Below are 16,055 nucleotides of genomic sequence, written 5' to 3'. Positions count from 1 at the left end.
AATCGTCTACTTGAGTTAAGATTTACATTAAATACAATGGAAGTTGTAAAATCAAAAACAATGAAAAATAGCAATGCAATGGTAGTGAATAGGTTAAAACATACTTCATGTTTTCTCTAAATGTTCATAATCACCATGAATTCAGAAAACACTGACCACTGCAAAGCATCTCCTCTTCACACAGGAAAATGATGACCCTACTACATTTTTATGTTAACATTAAACATGGAATTTTCTTCCTTCTTGTTTTTTTTTTTTTTGTTTTCGTTTTCGAGACAGGGTTACTCTGTGTAACCTTGGCTGTCCTGGACTCGCTTTGTAGACCAGGCTGGCCTCGAACTTATAGCAATCTGCCTGCCTCTGCCTCCCAAGTGCTGGGATTAAAGGCGTGCGCCACCACCACCCGGCTTCTCATTTGTTTTTCAAAGCTGTATGTTATATATCAAATAATTTAGGCTTTCTCAAATCTTGATTTAAAAATCATAGGATATAGTCATGTGACTACCATGTTGTCATTATCTCTGAGATCATCTTAATAAAGAGTTGTTTTCCATATAATTTACATAAAAATGTAAAACTTGCTTATTTGTATATATCAAATAGACCTTGCTCATATTATAAGATGTCACTAAATTAAAGAACCAAATTATTAACATTGGATACACGTAGTTTTCTAGCCTAGTTATAATAAGCCAACAATGACTTTCAAGGTTAAGGAAGGCTAAACACAGACTTTAGCCAGCTACAGAATTTCTTATAATGGATGGCTCATTTGCACTTAAGAGTGCTGACTGACTAACAAATACAAAAACTGATACAACAATTCTGTCATAATCAAGCTTCGTTTTAGGGAGACTAGGAAATAGAGGGAGTGGCTCTAAAAGGAACTAGATTTGTGCTTAAATTATACTTGTAATCTAATGAAAACAAATATAAATGGTCAATTCCTTCTGTATGCAAATAAAGTTTTAGATATATACCTTTAGAATTTTCCTGGCCACTTTGTGTTGGTACTGGACATGTTACACAGGGAGTGAGGTATGGGTCCACACAAAGAGAGCTACAGAGGTTTTTAATAACTTTTGAATTAGGGCACGGCGTCCTGGTTGTACACTGCTGAAGAAGCTTAGCTATATACTGAGCAGCATAGTTCTGCACTAGTGTGTTCTCTTCTTTCTTAATTGTTTCCATTAGTGGTTTTATGACAGGATTTAATTTCTCTGGAAGCTGCTGCAAGCTTACAACTGCACATGCAGCAAAAGTATGCACTCTCAACTGCAACACTTGCCACTCCTGGTTCGTCTCTGCAACTGCCATTTGGACCTGATGTCGTTTACTATCTAAATGCTGTAACACTTGAGGATTTAAATCAAAATTTGATGTGACTTCATTAAAAACAGTAGTTACCTAGTAAAAAAAAGAAATGAAAATAATTAATTACAACAACTCCAGATACTCTAAACTTCTAAATAACAGTTTTCTCTTTGACTTGCAAAAGTTCCATAGTACCAAGTATTGTTTTAATATTAGTAAGCTAAATAAATGTCTAAAATAGCCCAACTAAAAGTGTACCTTCGTCTGTCTTAGCAGTGTTACATTCTCGTGAGCAGATATTCTCTTGAGAGAAATAAAATTACCACTAAATATACCAAATTTTACTAACTGGTAAAGCATGAAAGCTACAAACAAATACAAACTGTTAATTTGAGGAATATCAAAATTCACAAATTACTTCTCTACTCAAGAAACAAAACACAAGGCAGAAGAAATACACACAATAAAAGTAGAAGTTGTACCACTGTATAAAACCCAATACTGCTGCAGCAGAGTACTTAACAAACCTCACTAAAAGACTGTCCTTCCTCGTTTTAACTTATTAGAACAGAATTCCTGCACCATAAGTTAACTCACTTGAAGTACACAATTGAGATCCTTTAGTATATTAAGAATTATGGCTCTCCACAAAGAGACTATTTTCATCAATCCCAAAAGAAAACTCACATCCATTAGCGATCACTCCTCATTTCCTCAGTCCTATTAAACCCATTTTCCCCCTAAATAAATAGTTTTTTTTGGTTTGTTTTGTTTTGTTTTTGAGACAGGGTTTATCTATGTAACAACTCTGGCTGTCCTGGAACTCGCTCTGCAGACCAGGCTGGCCTCAAACTCAGAGATCCAGCTGCCTCTAATCCCTCAAGTCCTGGCCTTAAAGCGTCGCCACCACTGCCTGGTTACAAGGTTTATTTTGGCTATTTCATATGAATGGAATCTCAATATAAGTAAGACTTTTGTTGGTTTTTATCATACAAGACAATGTACTTTGGGTTTATCTATGTTGTAGCATATCAAGATACTTTCTGTCAGTCAATACTTAACTTTTGGATATAACCTTTTTATACTACATTTATTCATTCATCAGTTGATTAATATTTGGGTTTTTCCTACCTCTTGAATAGTATAAATAATGTTTCTTTGAAATGTTAAGTACACATCAAGATTCTGTAAAGGTACATATAGCAAAAATAAGCCAGGTGGTGGCGGCACACACCTTTAATCCCAGCACCCGGGGAGGCAGAAGCAGACGCATCTCTGGGTTTGAGGCCAGCCTGGTTTACAGAGCAAGTTCTAGGACAGCCAGGACTACACAGAGAAATCTGTCTCAAACTACTTCCCCACTCCCCGCAAAATAGTCATCTTTACTGGGTAAATACAATTACTGAGACCTTCCTTTAAAAGGTATTGTTTGGTAATTATTGATCACAAAAGTAGATTAAAGTATTGAAAAGTGCAACTCTCCATGGATATTTGGTATCTGCTGCTGTTTTGTGTAGGGAGACAGTGGCTGCACCGTAGCACAGACTGGCTTCAAGGTCATGCTCTTGCTTCAGCCTCCCAGAGCTGGGCTTATAGGTATTTGCTACCAAATCTTGCTGGGAATTTATTTTTTAAAGTCTACAAATTACTGATTCCATAATAAAAAAAACATGGTTAATGCTGTATTTATTGTGAAAAACAATAGGTACATGATATTTTGTTTTTATCAATATAAAATAGAAAAGGTTTTAAATGATAGCTATGTAACCAATTTGCCCATCATGAAAGAACAAAATTCTCCTCTAACTCATACTTTCTACTTTGTCTTGTTCATTTGGAGTTATGCTCAAGACTCATATGACATGGTTATATTTGAATTTTTAAGTATATCATTTTACACTTAAAATTTCAAAAGCATTATCCTAAGTAAACTATGCTATGGTCTACCTTCAGTAACTATTGACAACTAAGGAAAGCTTTCAAATAACTCCAAATTAATTCTATCATTTAACCAATACCGATTAATTAACAGATGAGTGAGTTAATGCCTTAATATTTCCCTGCCCTAAAGTGGAGACAAGTAAATAACTGAGTCAACCTAGCACTAAGATAAAGACAAGTGCCTGTGTCCACAGAACAGCTTTACTCTTTATAGTGGAAGACATCAGTGAAGACTGGGCACTGGCAGTTTAAGCTGTCTGTGACTGGGTCCGACTACAGTTTCAGATGTCTTGGAACTTGCTATGTAGAACAGGTTGGCCTTTAACTCACAGAGATCCACCTGCCTTTGCCTCCCAAGTGCTGAGATTAAAGGTGTGTGCCACAATGCTCAGTGTTGTTCTTTTTGTAGAACACAGTCTTACTGAAAAGGGTTCATCACGACAGAGCACAAAGGTATAAAAAGAAGGGTCAAGAGAAGGCTTTTGAATGACCATGGTGGGTACCAGGTAGGGAACTTCCAGCAAAGGAAACAGGAGCTCAGGCACTGGAGTAAGAACTATAAGTAATAAACTTGTAGTCTTAACTCAGGGGAGGTAAAGGAACTTGGAGAAATGAGGAATTTAGACAAGGTGATGAAAGGAGGGGAAAAAAACCTCTACATGAACAATGCATGTTTGTTTTGAGATAGTCTCATTTCATAGCCCAGGCTGGCCTTGAACTTGAGATCCTCCTGCTTCAGTCTACCAAATACTGGGATTAAAAATGCATACCAACACTCCTGTCTAGAAATGATGTTTTTGCTTTTCAAGACAGGGTTCCTCTGTGTAGCCCTGGCTGTCCTAGAACTTGCTCTGTAACCAGGCTGGCCTCAAACACATTAAAGGCGTATGCTACTACTGCCACTGGCTACAAGTAATGTTTTTAAGCAGGGAAGGGATGTAACAGAGTGCCACAAAGGACTATTATTAACCTAGCACAGCATACAGGATAAAACTGACCAGAAAATATCTGGAGACTTAAGAGAAGAATAAGGAACTAGGCATAATGAATCAAAGACTTTGGTTGGGTTATAATAATAATAATAATAATAATAATAATAATAATAATAATAATAATAATAATAATTAAAATTGGATAAAAAACAGAAAGGATAAATGAGTCTTTTGAAAGAAAATGCTGACAAGCTCTCCAAATACAGATTAAAAGGGTATTTTTCTATTTAAAATTTCAGGTCAATTAATCTAAAAATGGTGGCAGCGAGATAATCCAAGTAGAAATGACTAAACATAAACGACTGGAGACCAGACAGTTGGCTCAGGGGTTAAGAGCACTTGTTGCAGCCTTTAATCCCAGCACTCCAGAGGCAGAGGCAGGTGGATCACTGAGAGTTTGAGGCCAGCCTGATCTACAAAGCAAGTCTAGGACAGCCAAGGCTAAACAGAGAAACCCTGTCTTGTAAAACAAAAACAAACAAAACAAAAAAAGAGCACTTATTGTTCTTGTAGAAAAAACAGGTTCAATTTCCAGCACCTACATGATGGCTCACAGCTCTCTGTAACTCCAGTCCCCTTTCTGATCTTCTCAGGCATGCATGTGGTGCAGACATGTATGCATGCAAAACACTACACACATAAAATACTAAAATAAGGTTTGACAACAACAAAGGTTTAAAGCAGATAGTATTGTACAAGGATAAAGACTTAATCATGAGAATGGCAAAAAGATAACAATAGAAACGTCAATCTCTACACAGTATTTATATTTGGCAGGCAAGAAGAAAACAAGAATTCAATGAAAGGCACATAGAGTAGTGGCTCCTAACCAAGGATCCTTTCAAAATGGCCCTTCCATCAGGCTGATAAAACAGAGAAATAGATTGCATTGGGAAGTAATGTGTCTTGGATTTAAATCCAGCATTGAGGGGGGGGAAAAAAGAAGATAGGTGATAAATCTAAACATAAGTAAGTAAGAAAACGTATTCAGACAAAATATGCTTTTAATCCTTAAAGCTAGCAAAGGGTTTCTAAGATTCCAACAACAAATGAACCATAAAAGCACTAACCAGTAACATTTTCCAAAATTTAAAATATCTGATCATTCAAAGGGCCAGATATAGGGCTCAGTGCGTAAAAGCCCTTCCACACAAGCCTGATGGCCTGAGCCTGACCCCTGGAACTCATGTAACAGCAGAAGGAGAGAACCAACTGCCAAAAGTTTCCTCTGACTTACACTTGAAAACTAAGGCTCACTGTGGCACATGTGTGTGTGTAGACACAGAAGTACGTACACACACACATACACACACACACACATACACAGAGAGAGAGAGAGATAAGAAAAATTCAAAGAAAGCAATGAGAAAATTACAAAAGAAAGTATGAACCTGGCACAGGCTTGGTATCCAGGATACATAAAGTACTCTTAGAATCCAACATCAAATTGACAACCTAATTAAAGTGAGCTAAAGAATCAAAGAATTTTCAGAAATATTAGTGTGAAATGACCAACAAAATATAAACATGTCCAATATATCCCTTAAAAAGGAAATGTGTAAATTAAACTTTAATGACACAATCACACCACCACTAAGGAGCTCATTAGCAGGCTGAGCATGTCAAACCCTGATGACTATAGAGAACAATCACAGCTCTGTGTACACCGTGGGGTCAGGGGAGGGGCAATGCAGTATAACCATTCTGGGAAAAGTCTCATCTTAAAATTTTATCTCTTTGCTTATTCAAGTGCTAGGAACTGAACTCAGAATCTCACAAAAGCTACAAAAGCACTCTACCATTAAGCTATATTACTATGTAAGCTTTTGTTTGTTTAAATAAAACTAGTAACATCATCTCTTATGGCTCAGCAAGTCTACTATATTTATCTAAGAAAAATGTAACTGTATGTCCAAGGATTTATATAGTAGTACATTTTTAAAGATGTATTTATTATTATACAGTATTCTGTACTGCATTTAAGCCAGCAGGCCAGAAGAGGACACCAGATCTCATTATAGATGGTTGTGAACCACCCTGTGGTTGCTGGGGGATTGAACTCAGGACCTTTGGAAGAACAGTCAGTGCTCTTAGCCTTTGAGCCATCTCTCCAGCCCCTATAAATGGTAATTTTTAAAAGATTTATAGCATCTCTGTTCACAATAGCCGAAAGCTAGGAAAAAGACACGTGTTTAATCAAAAGGCAAATGGCTAGCACTAGATATGGCAACTCTATGCAATGCAAATCAAGTCAGGAATGCAAAATAATTAATATGCATACATAACATAATAAATTCAAATTTTTCATGCCCCAAAATACAAAGAGTACAGTGTATGATATCATTTATACAGAATTCTAGAATGGACAAATAACAGAAGGTTCAGAATAATGGTTACTTGAGAGTAAGAAGAAAGGATAGGCTTGGATGTAACAGTCCACTTGAGATCTGGGCCTACAGCTAACATGTACAAGTCTCTAAATTTACTTAGAAATGTATGAAAACATCAGATAAAGCAGTGGCTAGAAAGATGGGAGATATTTTTAAGTATACATGATAAAATGAACTTGGAAAATGGTTAACTACATAATTTAACCATTGTGTTAGAGTTTTTTATGTAACTCTTTCACTTTTTCTATCCTAAATATGAGTACATGAGTGCTTTTGTGTAACACTTTTGCTTCTATGTTTAAATATTTTCATGTTATACCGAGAAGAAAACTGTAAAAGCAGTTTTCCCATCTTCTACAATCTTATGATACACTGGGAAGTGACAAAGCTTCAAGTTTTCCAGTAAGATGTATCAACCAACTCTCCTTCCTCTAATTTCAAGATATGCAGTACAATGAAAATAATCTTTCCAAAGAGTAAACACTGCAGGATACATGCCACAGACTCAACATATTAGTAGCTTCTGTGGTAGCACATGATACATTTCTAATCTTTATTTCATGCTCTAAAATTAAGAAAGTTATTTCTTTACTCACCAAGTCATTAGCTTGATCTATTGTTAAAACATTGTTGTTTACTCTATTACCAACTTCAATCTGTGCATCAGCTAATGATGATATAAACTGTTTACATTCATTCTGCATTCGTGTAAATGGAACAGCAATTTCATCATAATACAAATGTTCTGAAAGGATATCAAGTAAACGTGGCTGCACAGCTAGGGTAACAGCTTTACATTCCTAAAATACAACAGATAACAAGATTTAGGGAAAATAGAGAAACATAATAGTAGAGATGTTTCAACCTTTATTTGAGATAACCAAATGTTACATTGCCATTGATTTTGAATCTTTAGTCTGTTATCTTCCAGAACAGTTAGTTATACAAAGAAAAAGTATTACATCAAAACTACTCTGAGATTTTAATATGAATGACTACAGAACATGCACATGTAACTACTGTAATTCCATTTAATTTTCAACCTAATTATTTTTAGTGTACTCTGAATTTATTCAAAATATGTATGTATAAATAAATAAAGCAGACATTTAAAAAATATATTACTATAAAACTCAGTCAGAAAATATCTGGCATGCACTAAAAATATTGTTCAAAATCTGTTAATAGATATCATTAACAGTTCAACCACAGCTTTACATGCTGTATTGTAAAAGTGGATATAATTTAAAAGCTACTTACCTGCCCCCAAATTTAACTAACCCTTCCCACTCTCTGGTTGTTGCCTGCCCCAACAACAGGGGAATGGCCTCAGTGGTGAGCCATGAGGGGTTCTCTGGAATCTGGGTGATCAGCCTGGGCTTCACAGAGTAAATCCAGAGAAGCTCTGTGAGGGTCCAGAAACCGAACTGTCAACACTTGCTGCTGAGTCTGAGAGGCACAAAAACACAGCATCACTGCCTCTCCAGCACATGGAGTCCTGACAACAAAACAGATAAGCTTTGCTTCTTTCCAGAGGCAAAGCAGGGTCTCAATTGCAATAAAGCATGGTTCAATTACTTTTAGACATCACTTTGACAAACTGCTAAGAGGCAGTAACAAGCAACTCTCACAGCAAGTGCAGACAGTTAAATTTCCAGAATTCCAGTCAATGGAATAAACAAAACCAGCAGGAAGTTTCTTTGATTTATAAAAACAAGCCTTACACAAAATCGTATATCTTACAGAAGCGTAAAGAGGCTAAAGGGAATTTGGTTCATTTGGAAAGATTTGAGTTTAAATATGGAGATTTCTTTTTCTTGCAACCAAAATTTCTACCCTTGTTACTCTACATATAAATAGGAATCCAAAACACAAAGCACAAGCCTGGTGGCAGTGGAGTGGTGACACACACCTTTAGCCCCAGCACTCAGGAGGCAGAGGCAGGTGGATCTCTGTGAGTTTAAGGCCAGCTTGGTCTACAGGACAGTCAGGGCTATACTGAGAAACCCTGTCTTGAAAAACCAAAATCAAACAAACAAACAAACAAAAAACAAAACAACAACAAAAAAAAACCAAACCACCCACAAAGCACTGAAAATGTGCTGCCTGAGAGTAATGACCAACTGGATATACACAGTCAGGTTCTGGTCTGCTTCTTTCTACACACACAGCTTAACAGGGAACTTTTGTAACAGACTGTAGGGGATGGACAAATACCAAATATAAAAACAGCTTAGTAGTAGTCTTAGATATGAATAGAGTGGGTAAAAATTAATAAAGTTAAAAGTAAATGGAAAACAAATAATGTCCAATATACAGAATACTTTCCCATAACTGTTAAGAGTTTTATAAAGAAGTTGTTTTTACTTTTATGTTGCAGGTTATAAGTATTCCTAAATGACAGTGAAAACCGGTTTTTCTAAATTTGCCTTTATGACTTTAGGAATATACCTTACCTTTTGTAAAGCAGCCCATTCACAGATTACTAATGCAGCACTAATTCTCTGTAAAGCAGATTTGGAGTTCAGATGGAAGAGCAGTAACTGGCCAAGGGATTCTGCTGGTTTAATTTCTTGGTTTACCATATTTACACCTGGATCACAAATACAGCAACAAAGTGCTCCTAACAACCTAAAAGAGGAAAAGACCACACTGTAGAAATTACTTGAGGCAAAATTCTCCTATTAAAGCTATACATTTCTCCATAAAAACTATTACTTATCTTCTATCCTATTTTCATGAATAGACATGAAGTAGTTTACTTTTAGTTTTGATGTAGAGTCTAATATATCCCAGGTTGGCCCTCAACTCTCTTATGTGGCTGAGGACTTTAAACTCCTGATTTCTTTGCTTCACATCTCACATGAAACACATGTATGCACCTCATTGCTTATGTGGTGTCTGGGATCAAATAAAGAAACTTGGGTGAGCTAGGCAAACATTCTACAACTGAGCTACACCTCTAACCGAAAATTCTACCTTGGGTGGCAGTGTGGGGTGGGGGAAGGGTTTGAGACAGGGTTTCTCTCACAGAGATCTACCCGCCTCTGCCTCCCAAGTGCTGGGATTAAAGGTGTGCACCACAGCCCGCCCAGCTGAAAAACCTATTTTTAAAACGTCAAAAGCTTAAAAATATTTACTTGCTTTAATTTTTTTCTTAGATAACTATTATAAAGAAAGAACACCTGACAGACTTATGAAAAAAGGCTCTTGGTTAAATTTTATAGCCATTATCCAGAATTTTCAATCTGTGATACTTAACACTTGGTGAATACTCACTTAGCTGCCATCATCCTGGCCCTCATAACTACAAAATCTCTCGTAGCTGGGTCTTCCATGATGGTGTCTGCACCTGCAATATATTCCTGAAGGACTTCTTTATTCTGGATTTGGCCTTGACGTACCTTACCACCTGTTTTTTCCTAGAGAAAAAAACAGGAAGAAAATAAATAAAGATTAATCAACAAAATTTAATTGGAAACAACAAAAACATGATTACAACCCCAGTAAAATGTAGTTCTTTTCGTAAAATTTCAATGGATAATTATTATCCAGAAAAGTCTCTCCTAACTAATGTTAATGAAGGCACCCTTAAAGCAATGAATATATCCATCTTAAATGATTACTATATTAGTAATAATGAGCTAAACACAGAAACACCTTGTGTTTTTATATACTTACCTTGGCTCTAGCTTTTACTTCTAGCAGCATATTTAAATCAATAGGTAAATGAGAAGGCTGCATCATTAAACAAAGCCAAGCACCCATCCACGGACAAGCAGCTGCAACCACATACTGAACTGAAGCCTTGTCCAACAATTCCATCCAGACCTACAGAGTGAAGAGGACAATATGAATTAATTTTTCTATTAGGAAAACATACTTTTAGAGAAAATGAACTACAGGGAGTAAGATATACCAAAGATTCATTTTAAGAGTCAACGGGGCAGAGCCTCCGGCCACCAGGGGACACCTGCGGTAAGCGTGCCTCTCTGGCCCGCCCGAGCAGGGTTCTGCGCGGCACAGTTCTTCCTGTCGCGGCCGCCATAGGAGAACAGCAGCCAATAGCCCTGCGCTACCCTATGGCCGTGGGCCTCAACAAGGGCCACCAGGTGACGAAGAACGTCAGCAAGCCGAGGCACAGCGGACGTCTCACCAAACACACCAAGTTTGTGCAGGACATGATCAGGGAGGTGTGCGGCTTCGCACCCTATGCGGCGTGCCATGGAGCTGCTCAGGGTGTCCAAGGACAAGCGCCTGCTCAAGTTCATCAAGAAGAGGGTGGGCACGCACATCCGGGCCAAGAGGAAGGGAGAGGAGCTTAGCAACATGCTGGCAGCCATGAGGAAGGCAGAGGCCAAGAAGGACTGACGTCCCCTCCCCCGATAAACGTTTATGGGTGGCGGGGGAAAGTCAACGGAGGTTCACTTTGAAATAACCATTTTGTTGATGGGTTTATACATATGAAATAATGCAAAGGAAAGTTTTGGGTTTTGTTATTGTTTCTAAGATCACGAGGGCACAAAGATGGCTCAGTGAGTTAAGGAAGTTGCCACCATACCTGATAATCTGAGTTCAATCTCCAGAACCCATATGGTAGAAGGAGAGAACCAACTCCTAAAAAGTAGTCCCCTATTCTACACATACCAAACAAACACACTCACCCCCACAAAATATGTGTGTGGATTTTTTAGGTTAAATTTATTTTTTATGTTTGTGTTTTGCCTACATGTATGTATATGCACCACATGTATGCCTGCTGCCCCTATAGGTCAGAAAAGTGTCATATATCTGCAAGCCCAGGATTGAGAGATGAAAGCAAAAGGACCAGGAGTTTGAGTCCAATTCCAGCTACATAGCAAGCTCAGGCCGGCTTGGGTTATGTGAGATCCTGTCTTAAAGACTCTGACAAGGTGCCCCCCAAAACAGAATACCTCATCCCCACACACACAATATTAAAATAAAAAATCATTTAAAACGTAGAACATTAGCTTAGTAAGACATATAACAAGAGGAATAAAAAAAAAATCATGGCCACCCTGAATTTACTATTATAGTCCATAAGAAGTCCAGTTTTCTGAATCATCTTGTAGCTTACTGAACTCTTCAAATATTTTAGATGGCTTAATTCATTAAAATCCCTCACCAATAGTAATTATTTTTAATTATATCTATAAATTTATTAGGAAGAGAGATACAAATAGAATTATCATGTACCTTGTGAATAAGATCCAGAATTTCCTGGCTGCTTTCTAAAACACAAAACTGAAAAATGTGTCTCAGCATATCAGACAGGATAGGTATAAGCCAAGATGAAGAATTCTGAAAACAAAAACAGAATCCAAGTGATGACATGTAGATCCTGGAAGTTAGCTTACATGAACTAAAAGTCAAGTACCACAGTCATTATTACAATGGCTTGAAAATTACACAATCCTATAATCACAGGCAAGTAAGGGGAAAGCCTAATTATCCTAACATCAAATCTTCTCCAAATAAGTTGAAAGTACAGAACCAAGCTATAAGCTGCGGTGTCCTTAGTTACATCATCATCATATACCACTGCTTTCTTAGGAAACTGGGAAATGCTCAGATCAATGCTGATGTGCTAAAAGATCAGAGCCTAATTCTACATACTTGTCAATAATGCAACATACCAGAATAGTCTTGCTGACTTTTTCCCTTACTCTCAGCTCTGTCACTGACAATCTAAACAATTACCTGTAGACACCAAACTCCATCTCTAGAGGAAGATGTTTGCCCAGTATTTATTGTTCTGTATTTTGAGACAGGGTTTCTCTGTGTAGCCTTGGCTGTCCTAGACTCACTTTGTAAACAAGGCAGGCCTTGAACTCACCGAGATCCACCTGCCTCTGCCTCCCCCAAATGCTGGACAGGCATGCACCACTGCGCCTGGCTTTGCCCTGTATTTATAACAAGTAAAATATAATATAAAGTATATTAGCTGTCTCAGGCTATAAATACTGATGGATATATACTGTAAATATTCAAATCAGCCAAGGGAGGAAAGAATTCATGGATAGAGCACAGAGGATGCTTCAAGCAGTGAGACTGTTCTACACAATTGTGTATACTTGTCACAAGAGATCTGTCAAGCCCATAGACTGTACAAGACCAAGGGTGCACTCTAATGGAAATTATAAACTTCAGTGGATGCAAACCCACTAGTAATAGTGAGTGCCTTATTTTTCCATACAGGGCGTTCACACTGGGGGATGCTGTAAACAATGTGAGATTAAGGTATATGGGAACAATGTACTTTATCTTCAGTTTTTCTCTCAATTTATAACTGTAAAAAGTCAGGCATGGTGGTACATGCCTTTAGTCTCAGCACTCCTGAAACAGAAGGAAGCAGATCTCTGTAAGTTTGAAGCTAGCCTGGTCTATATAATAATGAGTTCCGGGACAGCCAGGGCTATTTAGAAAGCCCCTGTCTCAAAACAAAAACAAAAAAAAAGGAAGAGGGGGAAGGGATGGTTCCAGTCTGTGAATATAGTTCAGTGGTAGAATGGTTGCCTTACATGTGTGAAACACTGGGTTAAGTCCACAGCTCTATGACAAAGGACAAATGTTCCACGTGATATGTTACAACACTGAGCTTATCACTACATACCTATTAGAATGTCTAAAGATAGAACACTGATGGCATTATATACTGGCCAGAATGTGGAGCACTTATTGTTGATGAAAAGGCAAAATGGATGCCTGGCACAGTGGCACGCACCTGTAATCCCAGCACTTGGGAGGCAAGGGGATCTCTGTGAGTTCGAGGCTAGCCTGGTCTACAAAGCGAGTCCAGAACAACCAAGGTTACACAGAGAAACCCTGTTTCAAAAACCAAAGGAAAGGCAAAATAATGTGTCTACTCTGAAAGACAACTTAAAATATATTCTCCCCCACCCCCACTTGTTTTTTTCCAGACAGGGTTTATCTCTGTAGCCTTAGCTGTCCTGGACTCTTTGTAGACCAGGCTGCCCTCAAACTCATAGCAATCTGCCTACCTCTGCCTCCTGAGTGCTAGGATTCAAGGCACGTACCACCGCACTAGCTTAAATGCATTCTTATAGTCTAGTATTTGGGCTCATTAATATCTACCCACATTGGGGCTGGAGAGATGGCTCAAAGGTTAAGAGCACTGGCTGTTCTTCCAAAGGTCCTGAGTTCAATTGGCTTATAACCATCTATAAGATTTGGTGCCCTATTCTGATGTGCAGGCATACATGCAGACAGACTACTGCATAAATAATAAATAAATCTTAAAAAAGAAAAAATTTCTTCCCACATTAAACAAAGTATTCACCCATACAAAAAACTTGTACTTTATAGAAGCCTTATGTATATACTATCAAAACTTGAAGGTAGCCAAGGTGTTCAATTGGTAAATGAGTAAATTAGGGTACAACAAGACAATAAAAGTATAAGACACCCTTAGAAGACAAGCTATCAAGACACGAGAGACAAAAAGGAAACTTAAATGCATATTACAAGGTAAGGAATAGGTTTCATACTGAATGACTCCAACTATGACATATGCAAAAGTATGGAGAGTAAAAGAACAAAGATTTTGAATGCTGAGCGGATGAGGAATGACAAGAAGAACAAAGGTGATTTTAAGGGCATCAAACCAAGAAGCATGGGCAGCTCAGGTTTCATGTGGGTCCTCTAGTAAGGGGAGAGAGGCTGTCTCTGACATGGGCTCTGTTGAATGTTTTTTGATCACGTCCCCCTGTCGGAACCGGAGCTCAGTCCTGATTTGACTTGATGAGCTGGGCTGGGGGCTCCCTTTTCTGAGGAACAGAGGAGGGGGATGAGGGGAAGAGAGGAGGGAGGGGCTACGACTGAGGTGTAAAGTAAATAATAAATAAATTAATAATTTTAAGAAAAGAAAAGAACTATGAGGGCGCAGTGGCACACGCCTATAATCCCAGCACTCTGGAAGGCAGAGGCTGGCAGATCTGAGTTTGAGGCCAGCTTGGTCTACAAAGCAAGTCCAGGACAGCCAAGGCTACCCAGAGAAAGCCTGTTTGGAAAAAACAAAACAAAAGAAAGAAAGTAACTATGATAACTTAATGGCAGACATATGTCCTCATACATTTGACAATAACATATTCTTTCTTAGAATCTTCCAATTTTATGGGCAAAACAAACAAACAAAAAGTTGACAATTAGAAGACCACAGGTATAAACAGTAGAGCCAGCTCTGCAAGGATATGCTGAACTGCAGTGATGCTTACCCACCAAGTGACTGTCGATCACTGAAAGTGCTAGCTGGGCATGTCAAAAACTCAGACGTTAGGCTCAGTTTCTATCTTAGCAGCTAAATGTGCTTAATGACTTGAGTTTGATCACCAGAACCCACATGGTGGAAAGAGTCAACTCCTCCAAGTTTTCCTCTGACCTCCATGTGTGTGCCAGTTATCCACACACAGAAAATTAGATATTTGAATGAATGAATGAATGACTATAAAACAAAATCAGAGGGCTGGGAAGATAGTTCAGTCAGCAAAATGCTAACCTTAGAAGCACGAAAACCAGAGTTTGATACTCAGAACTCACATTTAAAAAGAAGAAAGCCATCGGGCATGGTGGTACACACCTTTAATCCCAGCACTCGGGAGGCAGAGGCAGGAGGATCGCTGTGAGTTCAAGGCCAGCCTGGTCTACAAAGTGAGCCCAGGATAGTCAAGGCTACACAGAGAAACTCTGTCTGGAAAAACAAGAAGGAGGAGGAGGAGGAGAACGAGGAGGAGAAAAGAAGAGGAGGAGGAAGAAGAGGAGGAGGAAGAAGAGGAGGAAGAGGAGGAGGAGGAGGAAGAGGAAGAGGAAGAAGAAGAAGAAGAAGAAGAAGAAGAAGAAGAAGAAGAAGAAGAAGAAAGAAGAAGAAGAAGAAGAAGAAGAAGAAGAAGAGAAGAGAGAGGGAGACGACAGACAGACACACACAGAGACAGAGGAGAGAGAGAGAGAGAGAGAGAGAGAGAGAGAGAGGAACCAGACAGACAGACATCCACACACACACACAGAGTAGGGAGAGGTAAGGGGGGGGGGGGACAGACAAGACCACACACACAGAGAGAGTAAGAAGAGATAGGGAGACAGGGACCAACACACACAGCACACAGCATAGAGAGACGACAGACACACACACCCCACCACACAGAGAGAGAGAGAGTACAGATACAGACTATCAGACAGACAGACAACACAAGAGAAGAGAAGAGATAGAGAGAGCAGAGAGATGAGAGAGCGAGAACAGACAGACCAACCACACACACACACACAACAGACAGACAGAACAACCACACAGATATAGAGAATGATATAGTATATAGATATATAGATATACAGATAGAGAGATATAGACATAGAGAGAGAGATACATACAGACAGACAGCAACAG

At 38.5% G+C, this 16,055-nt stretch overlaps 1 protein-coding gene and 1 pseudogene across 1 annotated transcript in view; one reads left to right on the top strand and one right to left on the bottom strand.

Annotated features, from left to right (window-relative positions):
• Positions 1 to 12,015, bottom strand: part of Btaf1 (B-TFIID TATA-box binding protein associated factor 1) — a 40,306-nt gene extending 28,291 nt beyond the window's left edge. The window contains exons 1-6 of the mRNA XM_051146381.1: positions 11,855 to 12,015; positions 10,319 to 10,468; positions 9,917 to 10,059; positions 9,094 to 9,268; positions 7,234 to 7,437; positions 981 to 1,407 (exon numbers count right to left, since the gene is read on the bottom strand). Coding sequence (XP_051002338.1) covers positions 981 to 1,407; positions 7,234 to 7,437; positions 9,094 to 9,268; positions 9,917 to 10,059; positions 10,319 to 10,468; positions 11,855 to 11,992 — 1,237 coding nt within the window. The 5' untranslated portion in view covers positions 11,993 to 12,015. The remainder of the gene's footprint in view (positions 1 to 980; positions 1,408 to 7,233; positions 7,438 to 9,093; positions 9,269 to 9,916; positions 10,060 to 10,318; positions 10,469 to 11,854) is intronic.
• Positions 10,532 to 11,008, top strand: LOC127190144 (60S ribosomal protein L36-like; annotated as a pseudogene).
• Positions 12,016 to 16,055: the final 4,040 nt, after the last annotated feature.

The sequence above is a fragment of the Acomys russatus genome, chromosome 5, assembly GCF_903995435.1.
Source record: "Acomys russatus chromosome 5, mAcoRus1.1, whole genome shotgun sequence".
Classification (NCBI taxonomy): Eukaryota; Metazoa; Chordata; class Mammalia; order Rodentia; family Muridae; genus Acomys; species Acomys russatus.
Note: the sequence above shows the minus strand (reverse complement) of the source record. Positions and strands in the feature narration are given on the sequence as shown.